Source organism: Manacus candei, unplaced genomic scaffold (genome assembly GCF_025592945.1).
Source record: "Manacus candei isolate 608988 ecotype Guabito, Panama unplaced genomic scaffold, ASM2559294v1 h1tg000057l, whole genome shotgun sequence".
NCBI classification, from domain to species: Eukaryota; Metazoa; Chordata; class Aves; order Passeriformes; family Pipridae; genus Manacus; species Manacus candei.
Genome location: NW_026138105.1, coordinates 9,970,967 through 9,993,859, shown reverse-complemented (window position 1 = coordinate 9,993,859; position 22,893 = coordinate 9,970,967). Strand labels below are relative to the sequence as shown.

The 22,893-nt window shown below is 42.4% G+C and overlaps 1 protein-coding gene across 1 annotated transcript in view; it reads left to right on the top strand.

Annotated features, from left to right (window-relative positions):
- The first annotated feature begins 11,365 nt into the window (after nucleotides 1–11,365).
- TAF4 (TATA-box binding protein associated factor 4) overlaps nucleotides 11,366–22,893 on the top strand; it is a 36,435-nt gene continuing 24,907 nt past the window's right edge. The window contains exons 1-2 of the mRNA XM_051803473.1: nucleotides 11,366–11,728; nucleotides 13,668–14,756. Coding sequence (XP_051659433.1) covers nucleotides 11,413–11,728; nucleotides 13,668–14,756 — 1,405 coding nt within the window. The 5' untranslated portion in view covers nucleotides 11,366–11,412. The remainder of the gene's footprint in view (nucleotides 11,729–13,667; nucleotides 14,757–22,893) is intronic.

The window sequence follows — 22,893 nt, the reverse complement described above, 5'->3', positions numbered from 1 at the left end:
TCAATTTTGACATCTTTCATTCCACCCCCATATATCAAATTTAAAGTCAGTTTAAATCCCGATTTTAAATGAAATATTTTATAAAATGTCTTAGTTTTAGTCTTGCGTGGGTTTGGTTCTCTTAATTAGTACCTCGACTGTGTACTCAGTGGCACTGGCATAAATCTGCATTATTCCATTGCACTTCTCAGCAGTCCAAGGGACTGTAAAGCACAGTCAAGACAAAATACATGTTACCAGTAAGGAGGAGATGGCAGAGAGATTAAACATCTTATCCAGACCCACAAAGTTTGTGAGTGTGAAAGCAAGACCACACTGTGGGCACTGCTGTTTATTTGAACACTCCAACTGTATGAAATACAAACATAAAAGGAGGAAATGTTTGCATGAGTTTGGCTGAAAACAAACACTTTTTTGTACAGATACACAGTGTTTATAAGGTATGGTGTCAGTATCTGAGTCTTTACCTATAGAGATTAAATAAGTAGCATTTTATGTTATTACTAAACAGGCTCTAAATCTACACTGTTTAACCAGCTTTATTATAAACTCGCTCACGTTAAAATGATACATTTTTACTTTCTTGTTCCATGTATGCATTCAATCCCACTTTTCATACTGTAGTCAGTTACTCTTTTCCTTGATAAATCAACCATTTTCTAAAGATAAAGATAGTCCCTTGCTCTAATACAAAATAATAATTTCTTTTGTACTTGTGGAAATCCAATGGTAAAGTGACAAAGACATGCTGAAGAATTGTTTTGTTTGTGTAGCACTTCCATGTGGAAGATTCAGATTACCCGTCTGACTTGTAAACTCTTTGTTTTTTTAAGATAGGTTCAATATGTCCACTAAATGTAAGGGATAAGCCAAGAGTGCTTTTCTGACCTGCCCAGTCTTTGCTGTTTGCACTTCATGAGTCTACTTATAAAAGTTGTGTCTGATTGCCTGAGCCTCTCGAGGTTAGAAGCCATTGGGACACCTTTGGTACAACGGAGTAAGGAGGGAACATACATTTACTTATTTTTATAAAACTGAAATATCTTGGACACGCCTAAAAGCTTTTATTAGAATGAAAACAAACTGCTGTTGCAGACTTTCTACACTCACACCACTACTCCAGTGTCTGCTTCATGGAAAGAAGACTAAAAATCCACACTTGGTATTAGACGTAGTACAAAGAACATAACTCAAAAATCCTGCCTGCTGTTGGAGTTCATTTCATCACTGAAGCACAGAGGGGAATGGAACTGTTAAGGAAGTGCAATTACCTTTTATATTGAGGCTTTCTGGATCACAAATGGCAAGATGAAGTTATCATCACTGACCAGGAGGTGATTTATTCATGGATATGTAAGCTGGAGATAATTTTAAGAGAACCTTTTATTTCTTAAAGTAAATGGATAATGTTTGTGATATATAAAAGGTTGACAAAGCTGAAGTTTGCAGTTTGGTCACAAAAAATTGAAAGATGAAGACTTATAAGCCAGGCCTAGATTCTTAAACAGGTGTTTATGCACCTATCTCCCATTCAAAAGAGCAAGAGGATTCAGACTTAAGTTTAGAAATAATTAGGGCATAAAGAGAGATAATTGTCTGTCTAGGACAGGGGGGAGCACTGAATGTAGCCTGAGATACGAAGTTCCATTAGGAAAAATTCTGTTTGGTTTTTTTTTTTTTTTTTTGTTGCATAGGCTGCTTTCCTTGGATAATTTGCACTGAAGTCAACTACACGTGTATCCTTCTCATAGATGCACTGATGTGAGGGCATGTGATGAGAGTAGGATTTCATAAAGTTCTTTAAGGCATGAAGTGAGCAAAAGGTGAAGAGCACACTGAAAGAAAAATAGGAGATAAAAAAAGGAGAAAGGAAGCAAAAAATTGTCTTTTAGGGATGAAATGCTGCAGAGGATTAATCTGCAGGTAAAGATTTTGTAGAGGTTCACATTTATGCATTAACTGGGAGAATCAGAATCTGTACATGTAGTCTCGTGCCCAGCTTTCCTAGAGGTTGAAGAGCTGCAGTGATAACCAATGATCTAAATCCACTTGTAGGCTGAGAAGAGCCCAAGGTACAGCTAGACTGTCACAACTGACCTACTTGGTACACTTGACAACGTCTCAGTGGAGAGACCAAGGAGCAGATGGGAGTACAGCCTGATGCATCACTCTGTGACCAGTCTTTTCTGAACAAAATCAAATGGAGAGTACAAGTTATATTCACTGCAGTAATACAAGTTATGTTCACTTCACACCCCTGGATGTTGCAGACAAGCAAATGTCACCATTCCCTGTACAGAAATCTGGCTTCACTAGCTGGGTTTGGCTAAAATTCCAGAAAGCTCGACAGCAGCGTTTCTTTAAGAGCTCCTCCTTCTCTCTCTGTACTTCTTTCTCTCCCTACAAATTATTGAACACATTCCAGCCATCAGTACTGAGCACTGTTTCTTTGGCACTGAGACCTGAGTGGGGTTGAACCAAGACCGCTGCACAGCTCTTGCTCGTGCAAATCAAACCATAGGACAATGTACATCACTGGGCTGAGAACATAGAGGAAAGAGCTGCTTTATTAGATGCTTTAGTTTAGAGACCTCATTTGCATTAATTCTTTACAGTGGACTCTGTTCTTCAGCCAAAGAAATGAGTCCCCCTCTCTTACCTGTTTTACAAATGACTTGTAGATTTGGCTTCTTTCTGTTCAGTGAGGTAACGTATCATTTTACCCAGCCTTGGCAGTGAGCTGTTCTTTGCCTGCATAACATCTGCTGCAGTTTTCATGGCTTGAACTGTTCCTGGACTTGTTTGAAAAGGCATGTTTCAGAAATGTCTTCGAGGACGTGAATTATTAGTCATTGTTTTATCTTCTAGGGTGTTCTTCATTTATCTTCGTTATTTTCCTTTTTAAAATAAGACTAAATAGGTTTTGGAATTTAAAGGTTACAGGTTTTAATTCAGGTTTAGGTTAAAGATACCAAGAATGGTAAAGTAATTCATAGCAATAGGATTGTAGTACCGTTTCAGAAAGTAATTTATTTTAGTATGACAATAAACTGGCATTTAATCTCCTTCAAATTTTAGAAGCTAAACTGTAAATTGATCTTCACAGAAGACAGTAGGGTCTCTCTGGATGGTGAGTTCTAACTCATACTTCTCCTTACTGTTGCAGTATTTGTGTACACACTTTTCACATAGCCATGAAGATTCTGACATTTACTGTTCCAAAGCCTTTACAATATTTGTACTTTATACCTCATTTCTCTATTACTTGATGTACGACAAGGGGTTTAATAGTGTACTTTTATAAGCCACCTTTTTGTTCTGTACAGTAACCAAAACATTTGAGATTTGGCATTTCAATTTTCTCACTTAATTCTTATTAATATGTTTTGGTTTTTTTTTTCCAGAGTCCAACAGCTTCATCTTGGACTCCGCATTTTACTCAGCAGCATCCTCAACATTTACTCTGCCCATGACATCCCCTGTGCCAACTTTCTAAAGGCTATCTGGGAGGACATTTTGAAGGCAAAAGGTTTGTGCAAGTTTAACTCAGAGCATGAACTGGTCTGAAGAATCTTAATTGTTGTTGCTGAAGCAGAAAGAACCACAAGTAGAGTTGAGGGTGAGGTTGTGAGTTAGAAAAAAAATGATTGTATTCCAAACTGAAAGAAATTTGACATTTGCATCTGCAAGAGAATGAACTGGGAGCCCAAAGTTATGTAGTAGTGTACAACTTTTCAAGGATCTGAGCTGCAATAGGATAATAACTCATTCTGGCCTTTATGGGGCAGGAGTCGGTGATTCAGGCCCTGTGGGTTGCAGGTGCCTCACTGCTCCACCCAGTTATAAAAGAGGATGGTGTGATTCCTGAAGGGAGATGATCCCTCTGAATTGAAAAGTTGAATTTCAGAACAGTTAAAAGTGGTCAAACTGTAAGAGAAGGTGTGAGGGTTCTGTTTTCCATGAATCTCTTCCCATGACAGGAAAGCTTTAAGAAGGGGACAACCTGACACTGTACAGGCTTTCTGTTTTCTCTTTGAGTCAGTGGAAATGCTGGTAACAGTCCAGGGGTAAGAGCCAGCTTGTTGGATGATCACACCAACATATGTACCAGTCTCCAACTTCACATAACTTTGGAAGTCACAGGGATGTTACCTTTGATGGGTTCTTGCTGGGGATGAGCCTGAGTGGGGATGGCTTCAGCCTGCCAAGTCATACAATTCTGCTTGCACAGCTTCATGGCAAGGAATAGTAATGAATGAGTAAACTTACTGGCCCACTGAACTTCACAGAGCAGCAAAAGTACCTCTCTCTTTTGCTCTGCTGACAATAATTAAGAGAAACAAGTTTTATAGTTTCATAAAAACAATTTGACTGCTTTACACAAGAACATATAAATTGTCTATTGCTACCCCAGCCTAATCATCTTGCCTAATCAAGAAGTTACATTTGTTGCCTGCCCTTTAGTCTGGTCATTAATACATGGTTTTTGTACACAGACAGAGGGGGTTACTGTCCTAGCTAGCAACTTAAATGATAGTGACAGAAATTTTGTTATACTTCTGTGGTGATGGAAGAATATTGAAAGGTACCCCATACAGACAAAATTGACAGTAAGGAACAACTTAACATAAACCCCTTGGCCATTTATCTGGGTGTGTTGTTTCCTTTGGGTTGGAAGTTTTGCCCATCTTATATTTGAGAGATAAAATCTTTTGTCTGACTTGCTTCAAAACATGTACTAGTTTCTTCAGGCAACTGTGGGAACACATCCCATATTTAACTGAGTTATTAGATTTGTTTGCAGTTTCCAAAATGGGCAAAAGCTTATTAAAGGAATAGGGGCAAGTCCTTGAACTCTGATAGTGAGAATATATTTTAGGTAGTGTAAGAAAATAACTTATAGTCTGGAAACACATCCCTAACTAGACTGTTGGAGATTCCAGAAAAAAACCAAACCTGTCTAATAGCCTTTCTAGATGTGTTTTTATTAAATCTGAGGCAGCTCAATAAAGAAGCTACAGCATGATTTATTCTAATCAGTTATTACAGAGAAGTCATTAAAAAAAAACCCCAAAACAAAACCAAAACTCGGCAAAATCTTCCTTACATACTTTTTGCATTCCAAATCCACAAAACATTTAGATAAAATCTCATTTCATTACAACCAAAACAAACCTCCTTTACTAGATTGCTTTCATTTTTTCTTTAAATTATGATGTTTCCATACCTCTTCTGTCTACATAAGATTTTGTCCTACGTATTGAACATATGCTGAAAGTTTTACCAACTTTTTAGCCTAAAGCTAAAAACTGTGTATTCAGGCACACAATCCACTTTTTAAATAACTTCTTTATCTTAAAAAAGGGGTGCCATGAGGCCACTGAATGATTTAAATAGGGGCACAGGGACAAAGAATGTGTCCAGCTCTGCTCCTGTAACTTACAGTCTCCAGGCATTGTGATATCAAATTCCATAGGACAAATGTTTTCAACTACAGCAACTGGTGTTTCAGAACTGAGGAACTGCCTATACCTGTTATTGGCACTGACCAAGAGCAAACAAGATGAAGATTCATCTTAAGTTCTTTCATTTATCTTTATTTATGTATTTTTGAAGGTGAGTAAGTGGAGGGAAGCATATAAAGAAGGAGGGATGATAACATTGATTGCCATAACTGGTCAATTGTTAAATGTGTCCAGTAAAAAGTCTTTTTGATGGGACAAAACGGCAATGATCTAAGAAAGCTGTATCATGGTATTGACTGGAAAAAATCCATCTGTCTTCAGTTCTTTAAGCAAACAGGAGAACTGGTGGAGTAAATGTTCAGTGCTGAATGATGCTGGAAAGCTCAGAGAAGAATTAGAACAGTTCTGAACTAAGAGAGCACAAGAGTCCAGAACTGGAATATCTATGGTATCACGTACCATTTAGGTTGTCTGAGGGTATATTGTTGATAAAACATCCCTTGCAGGGTCATAGTTTGCCCACAAAGGATCCCAGAACAATAGAAGCAAAACCTGCCAAAGTCAGCACTCACTAAAAAGAAATATTTCAAACATATTCTAACAAATCCTGACTGTAAAATGTGCAAATTGGATTTCCAGTAATGAGACCCATCAGTAGGCACATTTTCTTGACATATTCTGTCTTGGAAATAGTGATTCAATTTTCCAAAAGTTCTTTAATTTGCTTGGAGAGGAAAGCACTTTCATTTTGCCCGGTCAGTTCTAATAATTTGCTAAATTCAAAATATGTGAAATTACTGAAGCTGGTTGTAGTTACCAGAAGGACCTCTAATCTTCTAATAATATTTTTTCCCCATGAATCCTGTAGACTTGCACAAGAAATTTTTCAGAACAGATAAAACGCAAATCTTTGTTGACATGCCCGCTGCTTCCCTCCTCTGTGGATAAAATTCTGAACATTTACTAGTAATCTCCATTCAGAGGATTTGCTTGAAAAAATCTCTGCCAGCTGCTGGGGTGTGTGGTTAGAAACTCCCATCTTCTTATACAAGTGCTCCTTTTTCTTAGTAAAGTTCCCCAGGAATTCCCGTGCAGATGAGCCTGGATATTGATACTTCCTATCTTGGCAGGCAGCAACAAGCGTGACTAGTTAGATGAAGAGCAGTTGGGAAGGAAAAATAGTATTCCACAGCTCTTTTATACCGTAAAGCCTTGAAGGGTTTTACACAATAATAGTTTATTTTACAGTATATTCTCTGGGCATCTTCTTTTGGGCACAGGATGTTGAGTTGCATGGACTTTGGAATGTCTTGGGACAGCCCTACTGAAATAACTCCTGTGTGAGTTGCATGTAGCATGTAATAGTGACACAATCTTCTGTCCCATAAACACTAGGGGACATTGCCAAGGCAGTTGTGTGCTCAGCTAACCTTTCATTTTGAAAATCAAGCTCACAACTAAATTCTCTCTAACAGGTATTTTCTATGTATTTCCCACTTAATAACTAGGTATCATTAAATACCTTGTGTTTAAAAAGAGGACAACCCCTCACACTGTCATGCAAATATATTTTATGAAAAGAGCTGGTTTTTTTTTCTGCTCTACTTCTGGAGTTCCAGTAACTGTTATGTAGATATAAACGTTTAAAAAAGTGGATGCTTTTGCCATTCCTCTTCCCTAGAGAGGTGTTCAATCCAGAACACTGATTTGCTGTCAAAAGTGGTGCTTCTGTAGCTTGCAGAAACAGTTCAGTACTCATGAGAGCAGACACTGTCCTTAAGTGGAAATAGGAGTGTAGAGAAGTATGATTATCACAAAATAAAAGAGGACTTCACACTTCCTATCCAAATCTACTGTTCATCTCTTGTTATTTTATTCTGCAAGGGTTAAGACTTTTTCCTGGAGCACACCATACTTAATTTTGAATATTAATCCCTATTAGGAGTATTAGACTTCTTCAGGGATTCACTTAAGGACAACTGAAGTACATGGGATGATTTGAAGACCAAGACTTTAACAGTGTTTTGAGCTTCCAGAGAGAGAGGACAGTCAAGTGCATAAACTGCAAAGAGGTACTTAAGTTGTTTTATTTATTTCCAGGTATATGTATGTAGTAAGACTGCATTTGCCCCTAAATTCAAAGTAAAAAAACAGGAATATTTTTCCTATAGATTGTCAAACGTTTGTATTCCAGATGCATATGAAGTCTTGATGGTTTTGCTGAACACTTATTAGAGGAGACTGGCACTGGCTACAAGAACAGTGACGCTTTCTAATAAACCCAAAATTTGTATTAAGTTCATCATCTTGTTTGACTGAACTTGTGGAATCAAGGTACTACCAGTTAAATTCCACCTTTCAGCATTTGAAATGATCAGTGGCTGGGTGAGGAGCAGAGAAAAGGGCAGGAAATGTGAGCAAAAAAATCACCAGTCAGAACTATCACTATCAGTTTTTCGTCTATTTATTGATGGGCCCTTAGTCTTCCAAAGGTCAGTTAAGACTAAAACCATCTGCAGGCTTCTCTGCTCTGTCCCTTATCACCCCAATCCATACCTCTGTCAGATATTCCTGTAATGAGTTCTAGGCTAACTACATTTTAGAAAACAAAAAGAAAAAGAATGGCATTGCCATAACCTGAGACACAGTCTCTGAGCCATGATCTACATAGGCTAGTTCTAGGGGAAAAAATAAGGATTTAAATAAGAATATCCTAAAGGGAGCTGTTTGAAAGAACTGACAGCTCTCTGGTTTTCCTGTATAGCTCCTGCTAAGTTCTGCTCTTTGACACATGGAGAATCCATATGTGCTTGTGATAATCAAGATCTTTTGATGTTATTGCTGATGGGTGAAGTTCACAGCATCGATTGTACATTGAGTCTGATTATTTGTACATCAACATCGATAATTACCTGTAACCCATTATTAGAATTCTTATGCAAGTTGCTCTTTTATATAATTTAAAACTTTAGCAGTACAGCACAGAGGAGCTGGAACTCTTGTCCTGAAGAATTGAGTGCAGAAACTTACTTTGAGTGTCAAACAACAGACAGAGAGTATGAAAAGATAAATTATTCAGTAATGAATCCTACACACTTATAATGCACAAGTTGTAATGAATCTCAGTTGCTCTTGTAATTTTGTGAAGTTGTTTACCTAATATGGTAGATGTGCCATATGGTACACTAAAGAGAGTGTTAGAATGAGGACGTGAAGATTTCGAGGTTTTTATTTCTAGTTTTGTAGGCATCTGTAAACTACATTCAAGCTGTCCTAGAATGTGAGCAGAGGAAGAATATAGGCTGCTCTGTCCCTTGATGCTGGCTGCTGCTGCTGCCACTTGATAGCATCCTCCATCTCTTCCTGTCCCTCTCTCTTCCCTCAGGCACTGTGGCCCAGCACGGGGCTGTACCCTGGTTAGATGCCATCAAAGACTTTCAGCCACTCTGCACCTTTGGGCTGGTTTAGCTTAAAGTCGAGCTTTTTCACCCTTAATAAATCATTCGAGCAGCTGATGTAGATTAACTCTTCTGCTGGTTAGGGAATGTGACAAGGCTTCTATTCCAGAGAGTTCTTTGGTATGTTGCTTATAGAATTTCACCATAGCTAAAACTAGCAACGTGCTCGACTGTGGCAGCAGCAGAGGTTGGGATTGTCCTGCTCGAAGCAGCATTCCTGTCTCGTAAGAAACGGGCAACGTGACCTACAGCAATGTCTGTAAAATCACAGCTACTTTGCAGCACTGTAATTTGTCAAAAATCGATAAACTGGAAGTTAAAAATCATAGTGATGGGAAGGGCAGTTTCTCTCCTTGAGTTTCAAATGATGACTGAGAAAAGTATTTGAGTACAAGAATAAAAGATTAATATATAACTTCTCAGAGGACTTAGGCAGTCCCTCCTAGTCATGCCACCTGGTGAAGTGAGTGGAGCCTTGGGAAAGGCTCAGTGTTGTAATTTTTAGTCACCAGCCAAAGTTTACTGCAGGTTAGAGGAGGACACAGAAACTAAAAGAGCAGTATCCCTTACTATGAACTGAATTTCTAAGATTTTTGATTTAAAGATACTTATACTATTATTTGGGGCCTGTGTGCTAAGAACAAATACACATCAGTTTTTATGAGTTTTCGTGTGAGCTTTTTAAGGTACATTTGCATATTTGGGGGCAGGGTACAACATGGACAGTACTTCAGCACTGTTCCCATTGCTCACAGGGTCAACTGCCAAGCAGATCAATTTATTTAATGTCACAGCATTACAAGTAAAGTGATCATCACAAATATGCCATGGGGAAAGCGCTGACACCCACATTTGGGCAATCGTAAGCAGACAATACTCTGACCTGTTTAAAGCAACCCCCTTCTCACAGATAACTCCTAGCTCTTGTTCTTCCAGGTCTCCATCAGCCTTCAGGCAGCAGCTTTCAGACCAGTCAATTCTGGGCATCACCAACCAGCAGGTGCTGAGCCCATCCCACTAACAGCAGAGTTCCAGCCTCTGATGCCACCCATTCCCAAAACATAAGAGCAAAGCTTATTTTAAAATACTGATATAAGAGGTGCTATTTTAAGCTTGTTGCCCCTTAAAACTTAATTGAAAGTTAAGTTGAATCAGGCACTGGAATAGGTTGCCAGGGAGGTGGTGGAGGTGTTTAAGGGGCATCTGGACCTGGCGCTGGATGATGTGGTTTAGTAGCTCAGGGGTTACAATGGTAGTGCTGGGTTTATGCTTGGACTTTATCTTAAAGGTCTCTCCCAACCTTGACGATTCTATGATTTTTATTCCCCGAAAGATAAATCGTAGCATCTGGCAATATTGTTCCAGCAATCCAGCTTTTCCGGGGAAACAGCGCTCGGCAAGAAGAGCGCGCTTATTGAAAGGCGGGTTGTGCCTTTTTTTTTTTTTTTTTTTTTTTTTTTTTACGTTATTTACTTCCTTTATGATGGTTGCACAACAAGGTCAAAGTGCAGCCGCCTCCCGTATAGGCGACCGTGTCCCACCTGCCGGCAGCGCCCGGCGCGATGCCCGCGGGCCGACCCTCGGGGGTCAGCGCTGCCCGCCGGGCGCTGCGCGGAGCGCGGCTCCCCCACAAGGGTTAAGCGGCGCCGGGGGTGTAACGCGGGCTGACACACGGGCGGGGATCGCCCTGCCGTGCCGGCTCGCAGCTGCGACTGGACCGTTCAAAATCGCCGTCTCCCTCCTTCTCTTCTCCCCCCCGCCTCCCTCTCTCCTCTCCCTTTTCCCTCCGCGGCGCCCGGGCTCGCAGCGCTTTCCCCGGCCGTGCTGAGTCAGACCGCGCCCGGCACCCGCCCCCGCGGCCCGGCCGCGCCGAGGGGCTGCGGCCCCCGGGTCGCCCCGCCAGCGGCGGAGGGAGGGAGGGAGGCAGGCAAAGGGGCTCCTCCTCGCCCGCTGCCCCCGCCCGGGGCTGGGCGTGCACCCCGCCCGCCCCGCCGGTGGATCAGTTACACGCAGCTGGCACAGGTGCGGGGCGCCCTTCAGACTCGCGCCGGCGGGGGAGACCCGGACGCAGGGAGCAGCAGGGAAAAACATGCAGCCATTTTGGGCCGAGGCAGACAAAGAGCCGCCGGCGGCCGCGGCCGCCCCCCCGCCCTGCCCCGCACGGGCCCCCCGCACCAACCCGCGCCCGCGGCGCGGCCACACCGCGGGGGCCGCAGCCCCCGCCCGCCCCGCGGCCCGCGCGGAGCCGCCGCCGCCGCCCGACTCCCAACTAAGCGTTCGCAGCCATTTGCACGGCCTTTTATAGCGCGGGCGCCGGCCAATCAGCGGCGGGCGGAATCCCTGCCCGGCCCGGTGATGTGAGGGCCGGGCGCGCGCGCGTGCGCGGTTGGTGCGGGGGGAGCGGGTGCGAGCGGGGCGGGGGGAGGAGGGAGGAGTGAAAGGGGAGGGGGGGGAGGAGGGAGCGCTCACAGGAACCCTCCGAAAAAAAGATGGCGGCGGGCTCGGATCTGCTGGATGAGGTTTTCCTGAACACGGAGGTGGATGAGAAGGTGGTGAGCGACCTGGTGGGCTCCCTGGAGTCCCAGCTGGCGGCCTCCGGCCACCACCACCAGCACCACAAGGCGCAGGAGCCCCTGAGGGCCGCTGGGGGGCTGCTGGGGAACCATGTTGTGAGCGGCAGCAGTAGCAGCAGCAGCCCAAGCCCCAGCCCTGGAGGAGTAGTAGTAGGAGGCAATGCTAATGCCCAAACAGAGAGCGGCAGCGGCAGCAAGATGGGACTGAGTGCCCCAGAGATCACAAAAGCAGGTAACGTGGGCAGGGGTGGGGGGCTCTGAGGGAGAGGGGCCCTCCCCTCCCCCCACTCCCCAGCTCCCGCTGCCTCCTTCCCTCTCTGCTTTCCCCCCTTTTCCCTCTCTCCTCCTTCTCGTTGTGGCAGGAGCGGGAGTGCAAAGGGTGGTATCGATCATACGGGGGAGAGCCTCCCCTCATCATGCCCCCTCGGTGTGTATCCGCGCCTTGCTCCCTCCCCTTTATTTTCCCTCCTCGCCCGTGCTTACTCGAGGGTGTTGGATCATGTGTGGGGGCAGCCGCCCCGCAGAAGGAGCCGGCAGTGCCCGTCCGTGACTCCGCCGGTCCCCTCTGCTTTTCCTGTCCTTGTTGCTGGAGTGTAAAAGGGCTCTGTTAATCCCGGGGGCTGAGGGGAGGCAGAGCCCACCCCCTCGGTCATGGCTGTGCCTCCTGTGCCGCCTGTGACTGCTCCCCTTCCCTCTCCAGGGGTGGAGGTTATGGGGGGGATTCCCTCTCGATAATGCCGCCTTAGCTGTCTGTGTAAATGCTCCTTCCCCTCCCCCTTCGCTGTTGCTGAAGTGGAAGGGGGTGTTATTAATCATGACACCTATTTCCTGTAGAGGAGGAAGCGAGGGGGGATTTCAAGGGGAGGAAGTCCCTCAAAATGCTTCCCCCCCCCAATATCTGCCTGACTTGATATTCCCCCCCGCACCCCTTCTCTTGTTCCAGGGGCTTGGAGGGGGCATCCAACACTCCCGTTCCTCCTCTGCCCTCAAGGGGGGGTTGTCACAACGCCGGGTCCCAGCAAGGGGGGGAATTCAGGCCACAACACCCCACCTTGCACAGCGCCTTCTCCCACCCGCCCACCCCCGGAGCTGCCTGGGAATATTCCCCTCTTCGTGCTGGGAGGGTTGTAGGGGGGCAGTGTGAAGGCTGGGACTGAGGGCTCACTACATGGGAACGGAGGGAAGCTGTTTTTTCAGGGGGATTGGGAGAAATGTCTCCCCAGAATCTCTCTGCAATTCCTCCCCTCCCCCCCTTTTTTTTTTTTTGCTTTCTACTTGCTGAAGTGTAAGAAGATACTACAGACCCTGTGTTATGATTGATGAAGCTCTTCTAGGAGGATCTCCTTGACCCTTATAACGTGCATCTCAGTGTCTCTCTGTCACTATTCTTTTCCCATTTCTATCTCCTTAGGGCCAGGACCTGGACTGTGTGTGATTGTACTTGTGATAACACCAGGCCTCATCAAGGGGCATGAGGATTATTCAGGACAAGAAGCTACATCATCTTGTCCTTTCTGAAAGCCAGCTTTGCTTTTTATTTATTTATTTTTAATTGTCTCTGGCTGTGGGAACTTCAGGTCCATAAGAACAAATTCTATAATAAAGAGAAGGGATCTTCTAGCAACCTGCTCGAGGTCCTGCAGTACCTCTTATCTTGCCAGGCCAATGTTTTGCTTTCCTTTCACTTTTCATATTTTACTGTTGTTGAACCTCCTGATCTGACTTACTTACTCTGTAGGTGATGACAGGATTAGAGGGTAATATGTGCTGGATGTAGGGAATATGTCTTAATAATGTGTCTTCCATGGCCATTTTCTCTCCTTGCAGTTGCAGTCCTTTTGCTAAATGTGATGTCAGGCTCTAGAATTGGGAAGAGGTCTAAGATGATCTTCCTCCCTTCCCTTGGTTCATATTAAATGTTTTCCCTGTTTTGTCTTACTGTAGTGTCAAAAGCAGGAGCATTGCAATTAATATTGAATCTGCCAGAGTTTGGTGGGAAATTGGAGGCTTCAAGATAATGTCTTCAAAGCCGTATTCAGTTTGTACTCTGTCCTGTTTTCCTGGCTCCAGGCAGGCAGCTCGGAAGATGGAGAAGACCTGGTGATGAGGGAGAACATTCTGTCTTCTCTTCTTGCTCATTCTGTCTGTTTACCCTTATTGTTGTTTTGCAGGAGCAGGAGGAGTGCAGGGGGGTGTTATTAATCATAACACCAGGTCCCAGACTTCAGCTCTGGATGGAGCCACCACAACGAGCACCAGCACCACCACTGCAGCAGCAGGAGGATCTGAAGTCACTGCTGCTCCAGGGACCCTCAGTCAGGGCAAATCGGTGGTTATCAGCACCATGGCAACTGCCTTGTCCACCAGGAATGGCAAGATTGGGACCACAACAGTGCAGACTTTGAATGGGAGTAACGTGGTGATGAACTCTCACCACACAGGAAGTGCTGCTTTCTCTGGGACTCCTGTGACTGCCAACCCCACTCCCGCACCTGCTGTTGCCCCTCTCGTTAACAATGGACCTGGATCCGTGGGGAAAGGAAACGCTGTTAATGCTGTTTTGCCCTCAGCTTCCAACACTGTCATCCAGACTTCTTTCCTTAACACTGCTGTGTCCTCTGCATCTTCCTCCTCGCCCACAGTTATCTCCTCACAGCCACCGCCGAGCGTCGGGACCGGGGCGCCCACGGTGACGCTCGTGAGGCCCCCGATCCACACAGCAGGACCCACGGTAGCTGCAGCTGGTGCAGCCACTCAGAATGGGAGCAATACTGTGATCAATTCAACCATCAGTGTGGGGAGTTTTCCTGCTGTTGCCACAGCCACTGTGGGATCTGGAGTTTCCCTCCAGACATCGCTGGTGAACAGCCAGTCTGGTTCCACTGTGGCAGCAGCTCCTGCCACACAGGTCATCAAATCTGAGTCTCCTAAAACTATAGTCCAAGCCGTGTCCCAACAGCAGACGCTGGCTACTGGTGGCCAGCCCAGTACTACAGGGGGTAACATGATTATTGGGCAAACTATGCAAGCTGGGCTCTCAAATGTTGCTCCCAATCCTGGTGGGATACCTCCTGCGGCTCCTGGCACCCCCACAGGAATGGCTAAAGGCACTGCCAATACGGTGGCACAAAGTCTACCAAGGACTCCAACACCAACTACGAGTGGAATCAGAGCAACTTTGACTCCTACAGTTTTAGCACCTCGTTTGCCTCAGCCACCTCAGAATCCGACTAACATTCAGAACTTTCAGTTACCACCAGGTAAGTAAGAGGATTGAGGGATTTTGTTTTGGAAGTGTATTTCTTGCAGGGAGGAGAGGTTCCAAGCAAGATTCCTTGCTGTTTAATTGTCAATTGTGGAAAAGGCATTACATGTAACAATGAAAATCATCTGGTGTTGAGTAGTAGCATAGTAGCATTCCACTGCTCAGAGTATGACTTTGGGTGACCAGAAAGTGTTTTCAGCAGTAATAATTTGAAAATAATTCTGCCTGGTATCTTTGTTCCAGTGTGAGCGTAGATGAAGCTGCAAACTGCCAAAATGTGACAATGGAATATTATGCAATGAAATGTTGATATTTCATTTTCAAGAAAGGCATTTTGACTTTTCAGGCTGTTTTGTCAGTAGCTTGTAACCTTCACGTGCTGCTCAGTTCCCTCTCTGTCCCTGCATGCCCTCAGTACCACAGAGCTCTGGTGAATAGAGAAGCAGCAGATACAACAGGAGAAAACTACCTTCTTTTTGCTTTAAATACCTTCAAAGTCTGACTTAAAAACTCAGATTTGAAGCTTATTATCATCTTTTTAGTCACTGGCATTCTGATACAAAAGGCAGACTTCCTATGTCCTTACCTCACCCTGTTGTGTCTAGGGCTGCAGCGTTTGTAGTAGCTAGTCTCGTGCTTAGTGCTGAGCATCTCTGGACAAGGAATCTAGTCCTGAACTCAGTGGGTGAGTAAAAAGCAGGATGAGAAGCATTTCTTTGCTGAGAACTGTTGTGTCCCTCCTTAAATATCCTAGACTTGGAGATTTAAGGTTATATATTTGCTATTATTTTGAGCCAGGCTCGTTACTTTTATCTGCTTTGCTTTTTGACTGAAAATACTTGTGTGAACCTACACGTTGCTTCCTGTCTTCCTAATACTACATACAATAGCTGTATTCTTACTCTTCAGTGTTTTCAGGGCAGTATACAAAGAACAGCTAATTAAATTTTGCTACTAATACCGAGTGAAGTCAGTGGTGGTTGTGTATCATCTATTTCAAGTGGTCTTGGTAAAAATACATCTCTTGGAGCTCCTGACCAACCTCAGAGCAATGCACCTGTCACATAAAGTAGATCAGGAACTGTACTGTGTTACTGCACACTGTCTTTTTGTGTAATATACATAGTGGTATATGATGCCATGTAGTTTGATGAAATCTGTCAAACATTCTGGATATCCAAGTTCTAAATGGCATAAATATTTCTCCTTTTTTATTTTTTGTATAGAAGATTATTCCATATATGAGTAATTTGAATGACAATGTTGCGAATTTGAAAAATAGCAGTAAAACTCAGATCTTGAAATCCCAGTGCTTCATTTGAAGCTTGTAAATTGATAGGCTGGAAAATCCTTATTTATTTATTTATTGCCATAACGTATCAAAGGATTGTTCAGGTTTACAGTCTGTTGCCATGTATACCTACATTTTTGTTAATACTGCATTATAAACCTGATTATGGGGAAAAATACTTCTGTGGAGTCCAGTGGGACCTTTTTTTAGGTGACTGATGTTTTCAAACTGCCACACTTACTGAAATGTGTTACTCTTAGAAGCAATGTTGCCAGTTCTTAAGCAAAATTGGACTATAAATTTGCTTCTTTGGAGTTCTCGATTGAAGTAAAACAATTTAAGTTCTAAGCGCTTGGGTTTTTATTAAACACTTTTCTTGTCTGTCCTGCACTTTAAGAAATATTTATAACTTCAAAAGAATAAGCATGACTCTTAAAATAAGCAAGTGTTATGTGACTGGATACACAGAAATTGGAAATTGGGTTCTTGAATGACAAGACAGTCTTAATATTGAAAAAGATTTTTTTTTTTTTTTTACAGATTATTTTTCTTTTAAATTGCTTTGGCTTGTTTGTTATACTTTCCAAAGCAGCCAACTTTGAAAATGTTTTGCAAAAACATTTCTTTCAAAACACTTAAGAATTGGTGGATGCTGAGCTCTTACAAATCTCTCACAGGTGCAAGGGCCAAGCACCTCTGCAAGTCTGGCCACATGCAACTGCTGAGAACTTAAGCAGAGTGCAGGTACATTCCTACTGAAAGGAGAATAGGTGGCTGTGCTTTTGAAATTGTATTTCAAATGGCAACATCACAGGCCAGATTTTTGGAGGCAGTTTGGTAGGATGAAGGTGCAGCTGCAGTGCCTGTGTGCTGTGCACCTACTATGTGCATCACATTTGCATTCTCAAGTTTGTTTTTAAAAGTTAGTAATGTGTGCTAGTAAGAGTTTCTAAGACTTAGTGCTTGAAATCATACACTGCACACCCAGCTTTTTACACCAAGAATTACAAACACTTAGAAAGCAAGTTCTGATAGAAAGTTTGACCAATAAACAGCACATTTTACAGTTATTTTTGTACCCAGAATCACTGTTTCTAGCTCTCCAAAATACAGTGTCACAGGTATGGGAAGCAGAATATAAGATGTCAGTAAGTGTTATTAACCTGGGACTTGAAAACTGGAAACCTTTCAAGGTTTCAAATGTTTTCTTAAAAAGAGCATGTGGGAAATAAGCTCATTCAATGGTCTTTAAAACACAGGACTTTTAGAATAATGCTTTGTATGGCATCAAGGCAAATGTGCAACAAACCTCAACTGACAAACTGGAGATGTTTGAAGAGCCAACGGGCCATAGTTGTTGTGACCTTGCTGGATTTTGGTGTATTGATTATCTAAGCAACTGGACTATTGAGAGTATCTGTGCATTAGTAGTGGTTTTCCACTACTGACATCTTTGAGGAAGAGGACTCTTGCACTTAGTCTTTTCTTCAGGAGCCTGTGTTTGAAACTTTGTGGTCCAATTGGACAGATTTCGGTAATGAAGGTCCCAAAATAACCTTATTTATATCTTCTTAGCAAAGACATGGAAATATTGTGAGATGATTTTGTAGGGGGCAGGAACAGAAGTTTCTCTTTATACAATACTGCCTTAAGGATGCAACATCTACTGAAACTGTGACTGAAAATAAATTGGATGAAGTTTGTTGTTTCCGAGTACTTCAGTAATGTGAAACATATTTTGTACAATAATATGGGAAGAAATGGGAAAATCAGTTTGTTAAAGCAGTAAGTCAGTGTTCAGCTTTTACAGGCGCTTAGAAAAGCCTGCAGAAAAGTATGACTGGGATTATGCCCTAAAATTTATCTTTTGCATTGTGAGAGTTTTTAAAGTGTTTAGAGGTCACTGCTGACACAGAGGAGAATCATCTTGTAAAATGGCAAAACTTGCATACTTTAAAACCACTTTTAAAAATACCATCTTGTCCAGCCAAGTGCTGTAGTACAAACCCAGCACTATGAGGTTGTGCCTACTTCAGCACTACTGTCAATTTGGGGTTCAAAGATTTGGTTTCTCTTCTTGCAGTGTTGTTACTCTGCTGCTTTATCTTTATGTACAAGCATCTCATAGTGAGTTTTTAAGGTGCCTGCTTAGAGAGAGGAGCAGATTGGTGAGTGCTGCGGGTATATAGTAAGAACAGTATAGTGCAGGTGGGTATGGACAGTTTTCTCTACTAGCTTAAGTAGAATTGAAATCTAGAAACTTTCACTTCCTCCTTTCCCCTCTTTTATTTTACCTACTGAGTGACTGTTCGTACTTACAGAAATTTGGTGGCTTGATCCTAAAGACTAAGTCTTTTTTTTCCTAAATAAATACCATTCTGTGACAGTCCTGTTTGAAGAGAGCAGGTAGGATGGGTTGTCCTTGTGGTTTTTTTTTTTACTTCTGCAATCATGACCAGTGTTCCCGCTGGCAGTAGTGCAGCTGTAGTAGAACTGTTGTCACAGAGTTGTTTTGTTTTGTATCTAAAAATAAAATATCTTTATTACTTTCCCAAAACTCAGTTGGATCTGCCAGTAGCTGAAGACAGGGAATGAGACAAGACTTCTTCGTTGGAGGGCATCTCATGGGCCATTTCTGGCTGAGTTCAGGATGGGCCCTTTCTAGACTGAGAAACTGCTGGGGCCCCTTTAACGTGGAACGTTCCAGAGCTCTGAACGTTGCCAGTGGTTAAAACTTACTGTTGATGCTTTCCAGAAGCAAAGGGTACCTGGAGGAGCGTTGGTGCTGTACCTCTGCAGGTCCTGGAAGATGTACTATGTGAATATGCACCCTCATGGTTTTCTTCATGGCCTTAGAGGCTCAAAACTTCACTTGGTGTTAAACAGGAGCTTCTTTTGTAGAAACCAATCAGTTTTTAGCTTGTGTTCACTATCCAAGAAGGATTTGGATTTAGGCCTTGGTTATAGTGGCTTTAGGATGGGAAAGCATGGGTTCAGGTCATTTTGACTTGAGCCAGTCATACATTTTGGAGCTGGAGTAACTGAAAAATAACTTCTGCAGGAGTAGTTCCATTTCTTTCAGTTGGGAGTTGGGGTGGTGGGCGATTGGGCAAAGGAGAGTGTATAAAAATGGAGAGAAGTGGCAGCTGAGAAGAAAGAAACAAACAATTTGTGTTACTTTTTCATACTGAGTACCTCATTCCTTGGGTAACTTTGTACTTGAAACATGTACCCCAGAAGTGCTCAAAGTAACTAGGATGTGGATAGATGAGGAAATAGACTTCCCTAATGTAAGAATTACAGAAAGGAATGATAGAAATACTATGAAGTAGTGGAATGTGGTTGTTTCTATTTCTCACTGACTAGTAAGCAAGTTGAAACATATCCTCATTATAGTTTCCCTGTGTGTTGCATGTGCTGCCAATATTATGCCTGTTAACCGTGCTGGCATGGCTTGATTTTGTTAAAAATAATGTCTGTAATGCACCATGACAATAGGAGCTCCTTAAAGTACTTATAGGATGTTTTACTTTCAAAGCATTTTACAAAACTTAATCCTTGCAACATGCCTATGTGGTTGGTAAACAAAGTAGTATGAACTCTGCTTTAGAGCTGGGGGAAAGAGCAACTTAGAGGAGTTCTGACTTGCCCAAGGCCATGCAGGAATCGATATTTTGCCAGGACTAGAGCTTGGGAGTCCTACACTTGGCGCAGAAAGTGGTATCTCCCTTTCTGAAAGATAACTCTGGATCTCCTCTGCAGAACTCTTCTGGGTGAGGGGTGGATTTTATGTTCAGGTCATGCATCAGCAAAAGGAACATTCTGCTTTATTTGGAATCTGCTACATCAGATCTGCCATATGTCGCCAGACCGAAAGTTGTGTTTGTTCTCATTGCAACTTCCATAACTGAGGAATCCTGCATCCTTGGCTTTGTACCCCAAAGGACCTGAGGCTCAGAGAGCTGTGCAGTAGGATTTTTTTGGCTCTGTTAAAAAGTGTCTCAGTGTTTTGCACATCTGATAAGAGTGGCTCGTTAAGTGATGGGATCTAATGGGAATATAATTGCAATTCTGTTAAGCTGTGAAAGCTACTGACTTTGACTACATGTTGTTCACTTCTGTTATGGAAAACACTCTTGCTCCCAACAGCCTTTAGAAGAGCATGTATGGATATGTCTGTATACGCTTCAAATTGTGATCTTCTGGGTTTTTTGGGTATCACTAGGCTTATGATAAAGGTTGTTGGTCGATGACCAGAAGTGAGTGATTTATTTCTTTAGAGCTGTTTCACACTCTGCAAGAAGTTAGGTGTTTTCCATCTCTGAAATCCGCCAGGTTACTTATAAAATGCAGCTTCTTGGTTTGAGGACCTCAAGTTTGGATGCTGCCCAGGACTTGAATGCCTTACTAACACAGGATGCTGCAGCAAGGTTAGCAAACTGAGGTGAAACTGCATTTTGGGCACTGATAAGACACAAATTAGTAGGTGTCGCAAACTGTCTTCAAATTAAATGCTTTGGTGTATGAAAACTCTTACTATTGTTTGTCTTCCCTGTTTTGGGAAATAGGCTATAAATAGAACTCTAAAAAAATTTATGAAGTTCAAGAACACAGTTGAAAATACTGATATTTAAACTACCCGGGTTTTGAGCAAAGAGGAGGTGCTGGTGTGTGGAAAGGTTGCTTTCTGTTCTCATAAAAACTGTGTGATCAAAAACTGAGTCTGCTCAGAAGGAACTGGATATAGAAGTCACTTTACACATTAAACACTTTTTGTTACTATAGGCAGTTTTTGTCAGAAATACTCAAAATCAGCATTTTTACCTGAAAATAGCTACTGTTGTCAAGGTTATTTTTTGTGCTGAAACTTTTTGAATGTTTATAACCTCATTTATCTGTCTGACTCCGCTCCTTGAATTTGATGCCATTGCTTTATGTCAAAAAAAAGGGCTTTTGCTAGTTGGAAGACTTAGCAAGTTTAGCTTTATTAGGCAATGTTATCTCTCCTGAAAGAAGATTTGAAAAGGTAGTGGCATGAAGAAAATAATTTTGAAAATACAAGAACCAAAGGCAATGACAGAAAGGAGATTTAGTCGTAGGTAACAGACAGTTATTTCAAGTGTATTATGAACTGTAAAGCTCTGTGCACGGCCACAGGGATGTTCCTGTGCACTGAGAGTTGTGTGATCCTTGAATGTTGCTGAAGGTTCCCTGGTGCACTCCTAGGACCGGACCCTCGGGATGCTCCTGTCCCATTGACAGGTTGCACACAGTTGTTGTACAGAGCTGGTGACTGTGGGGGTGTTCAGGCTTTGTTTTTGTGCTCTTACAGGTTGTTAATCCATTAACTTTAATTTGTTTTGAAACTAATTAAGATCTTGCCTAAATGCGAGAAGTTGTGTATTTGTACTGATAAAGGTTTCTTCAAAGTTGTAAAAGCTTTCTTGTTTGAATCCAGTTTTTGCTGTATCAGCCCTCTTGCATCTGGTTCCTCATAAGAGAAGCAAAATAGCTCATACAATAAGGTACTTCTACAAGGACACAGTTGTGTTCACACTGGAGATTTTAAGACTAAATTAGTGTGGCGAAATATCCAGCTCAGATGTTGAGAGAAGCATAAAAACTGTGCACAGACCAGGCTGTAATTAAGCAGGTGTAAAGACTGTGTGATCACTCATACTTCAGATTAGATGAGGCTTTGTTTTTCATTGAGGCTGTGGACGCACAAATGGAGCTTGTTGGTGGTTTTAAACCTTTTAGGACAGTTTAACCTCAGCTTACTCTGAAAATTTTTACCCCAGTTCTGTTCTGTGGTAATTTCTTTCCAGAAATGCTGGTTGTCTTCTGGAGGTGGGGGTATCTCAAGGAACTGAGAGCCAGTTTTTTACCACAAAGCCTCCTGTCTTGGAGTAATTTTCTTCAGGTGTCTTTAGCATAGTACTTAATGTGAAATGAAATTGTCCTTGAAGCCTTATTTATGCCTTTAAGGATTTTTTTAAACTGTAGAATATTTTTTAATGAGAACAAAACCCTGATTATCATCACTATGTAATGGTATAGATTATCAATAGTCAAGAAGGAGGTGATAATCATAAGGAATTGATACACCTGTGTCCTCTTCCTGCAGTGAGATCTGTTCAGTACCTCAGTAGAGCTGTCTTAAGGCATTGTACAAATGTAGCTAATCTTTTGTCTGTAACTGTTGGAAGGCTAGAAATAAAAATATGAGTTTCTGTACTTATATTACCATGGTCAGAAAGTTACGACTTGAATATCAAAGGTTGATTCTCAGCAAAGTGCATAAATAGGTTATGAATCCTTGTACCCAGGGGTGGTGCTTTTGCTGTATATTTATACAGGATTTAGTGCAGGGTCCGACTGGGATATCAAGCTCTTTTTGCGGGATTTGGAAAAGTATATTGATAAAAATTAAGTAACTTTTTGCCGTTGCAGAGCTCTATAAATTGGAACTGTAAGTTATGAATTATGTATGTCTTTTGGTGCATTTTCCTTTAAGATGCATTACTAGAATAAGTTTTTCAGTAACTTGTTGTAAGCAGTACCTAGACAACGAGTAACATAAAACTCGCAGCAGTGTGTAATGTTATTTTACATGACTGGCATGACTGTTCTATGACTTCTATTGAATCAAGTAAGCCTCTCTAGTAAGAATGGTCTAACTTATGATTATAACTTGATTAATATACGCTTCTGAGAATAGCTGAACTGTTAAAAGCTATCACAGTGCTTTTGTGCAGAATAAAGCACGTGCTGGATAGACTGTGCTGACAACCAGTATCGTTGAAAAATGTGCGCTCTAGATACCAGGGTATAAACAAAA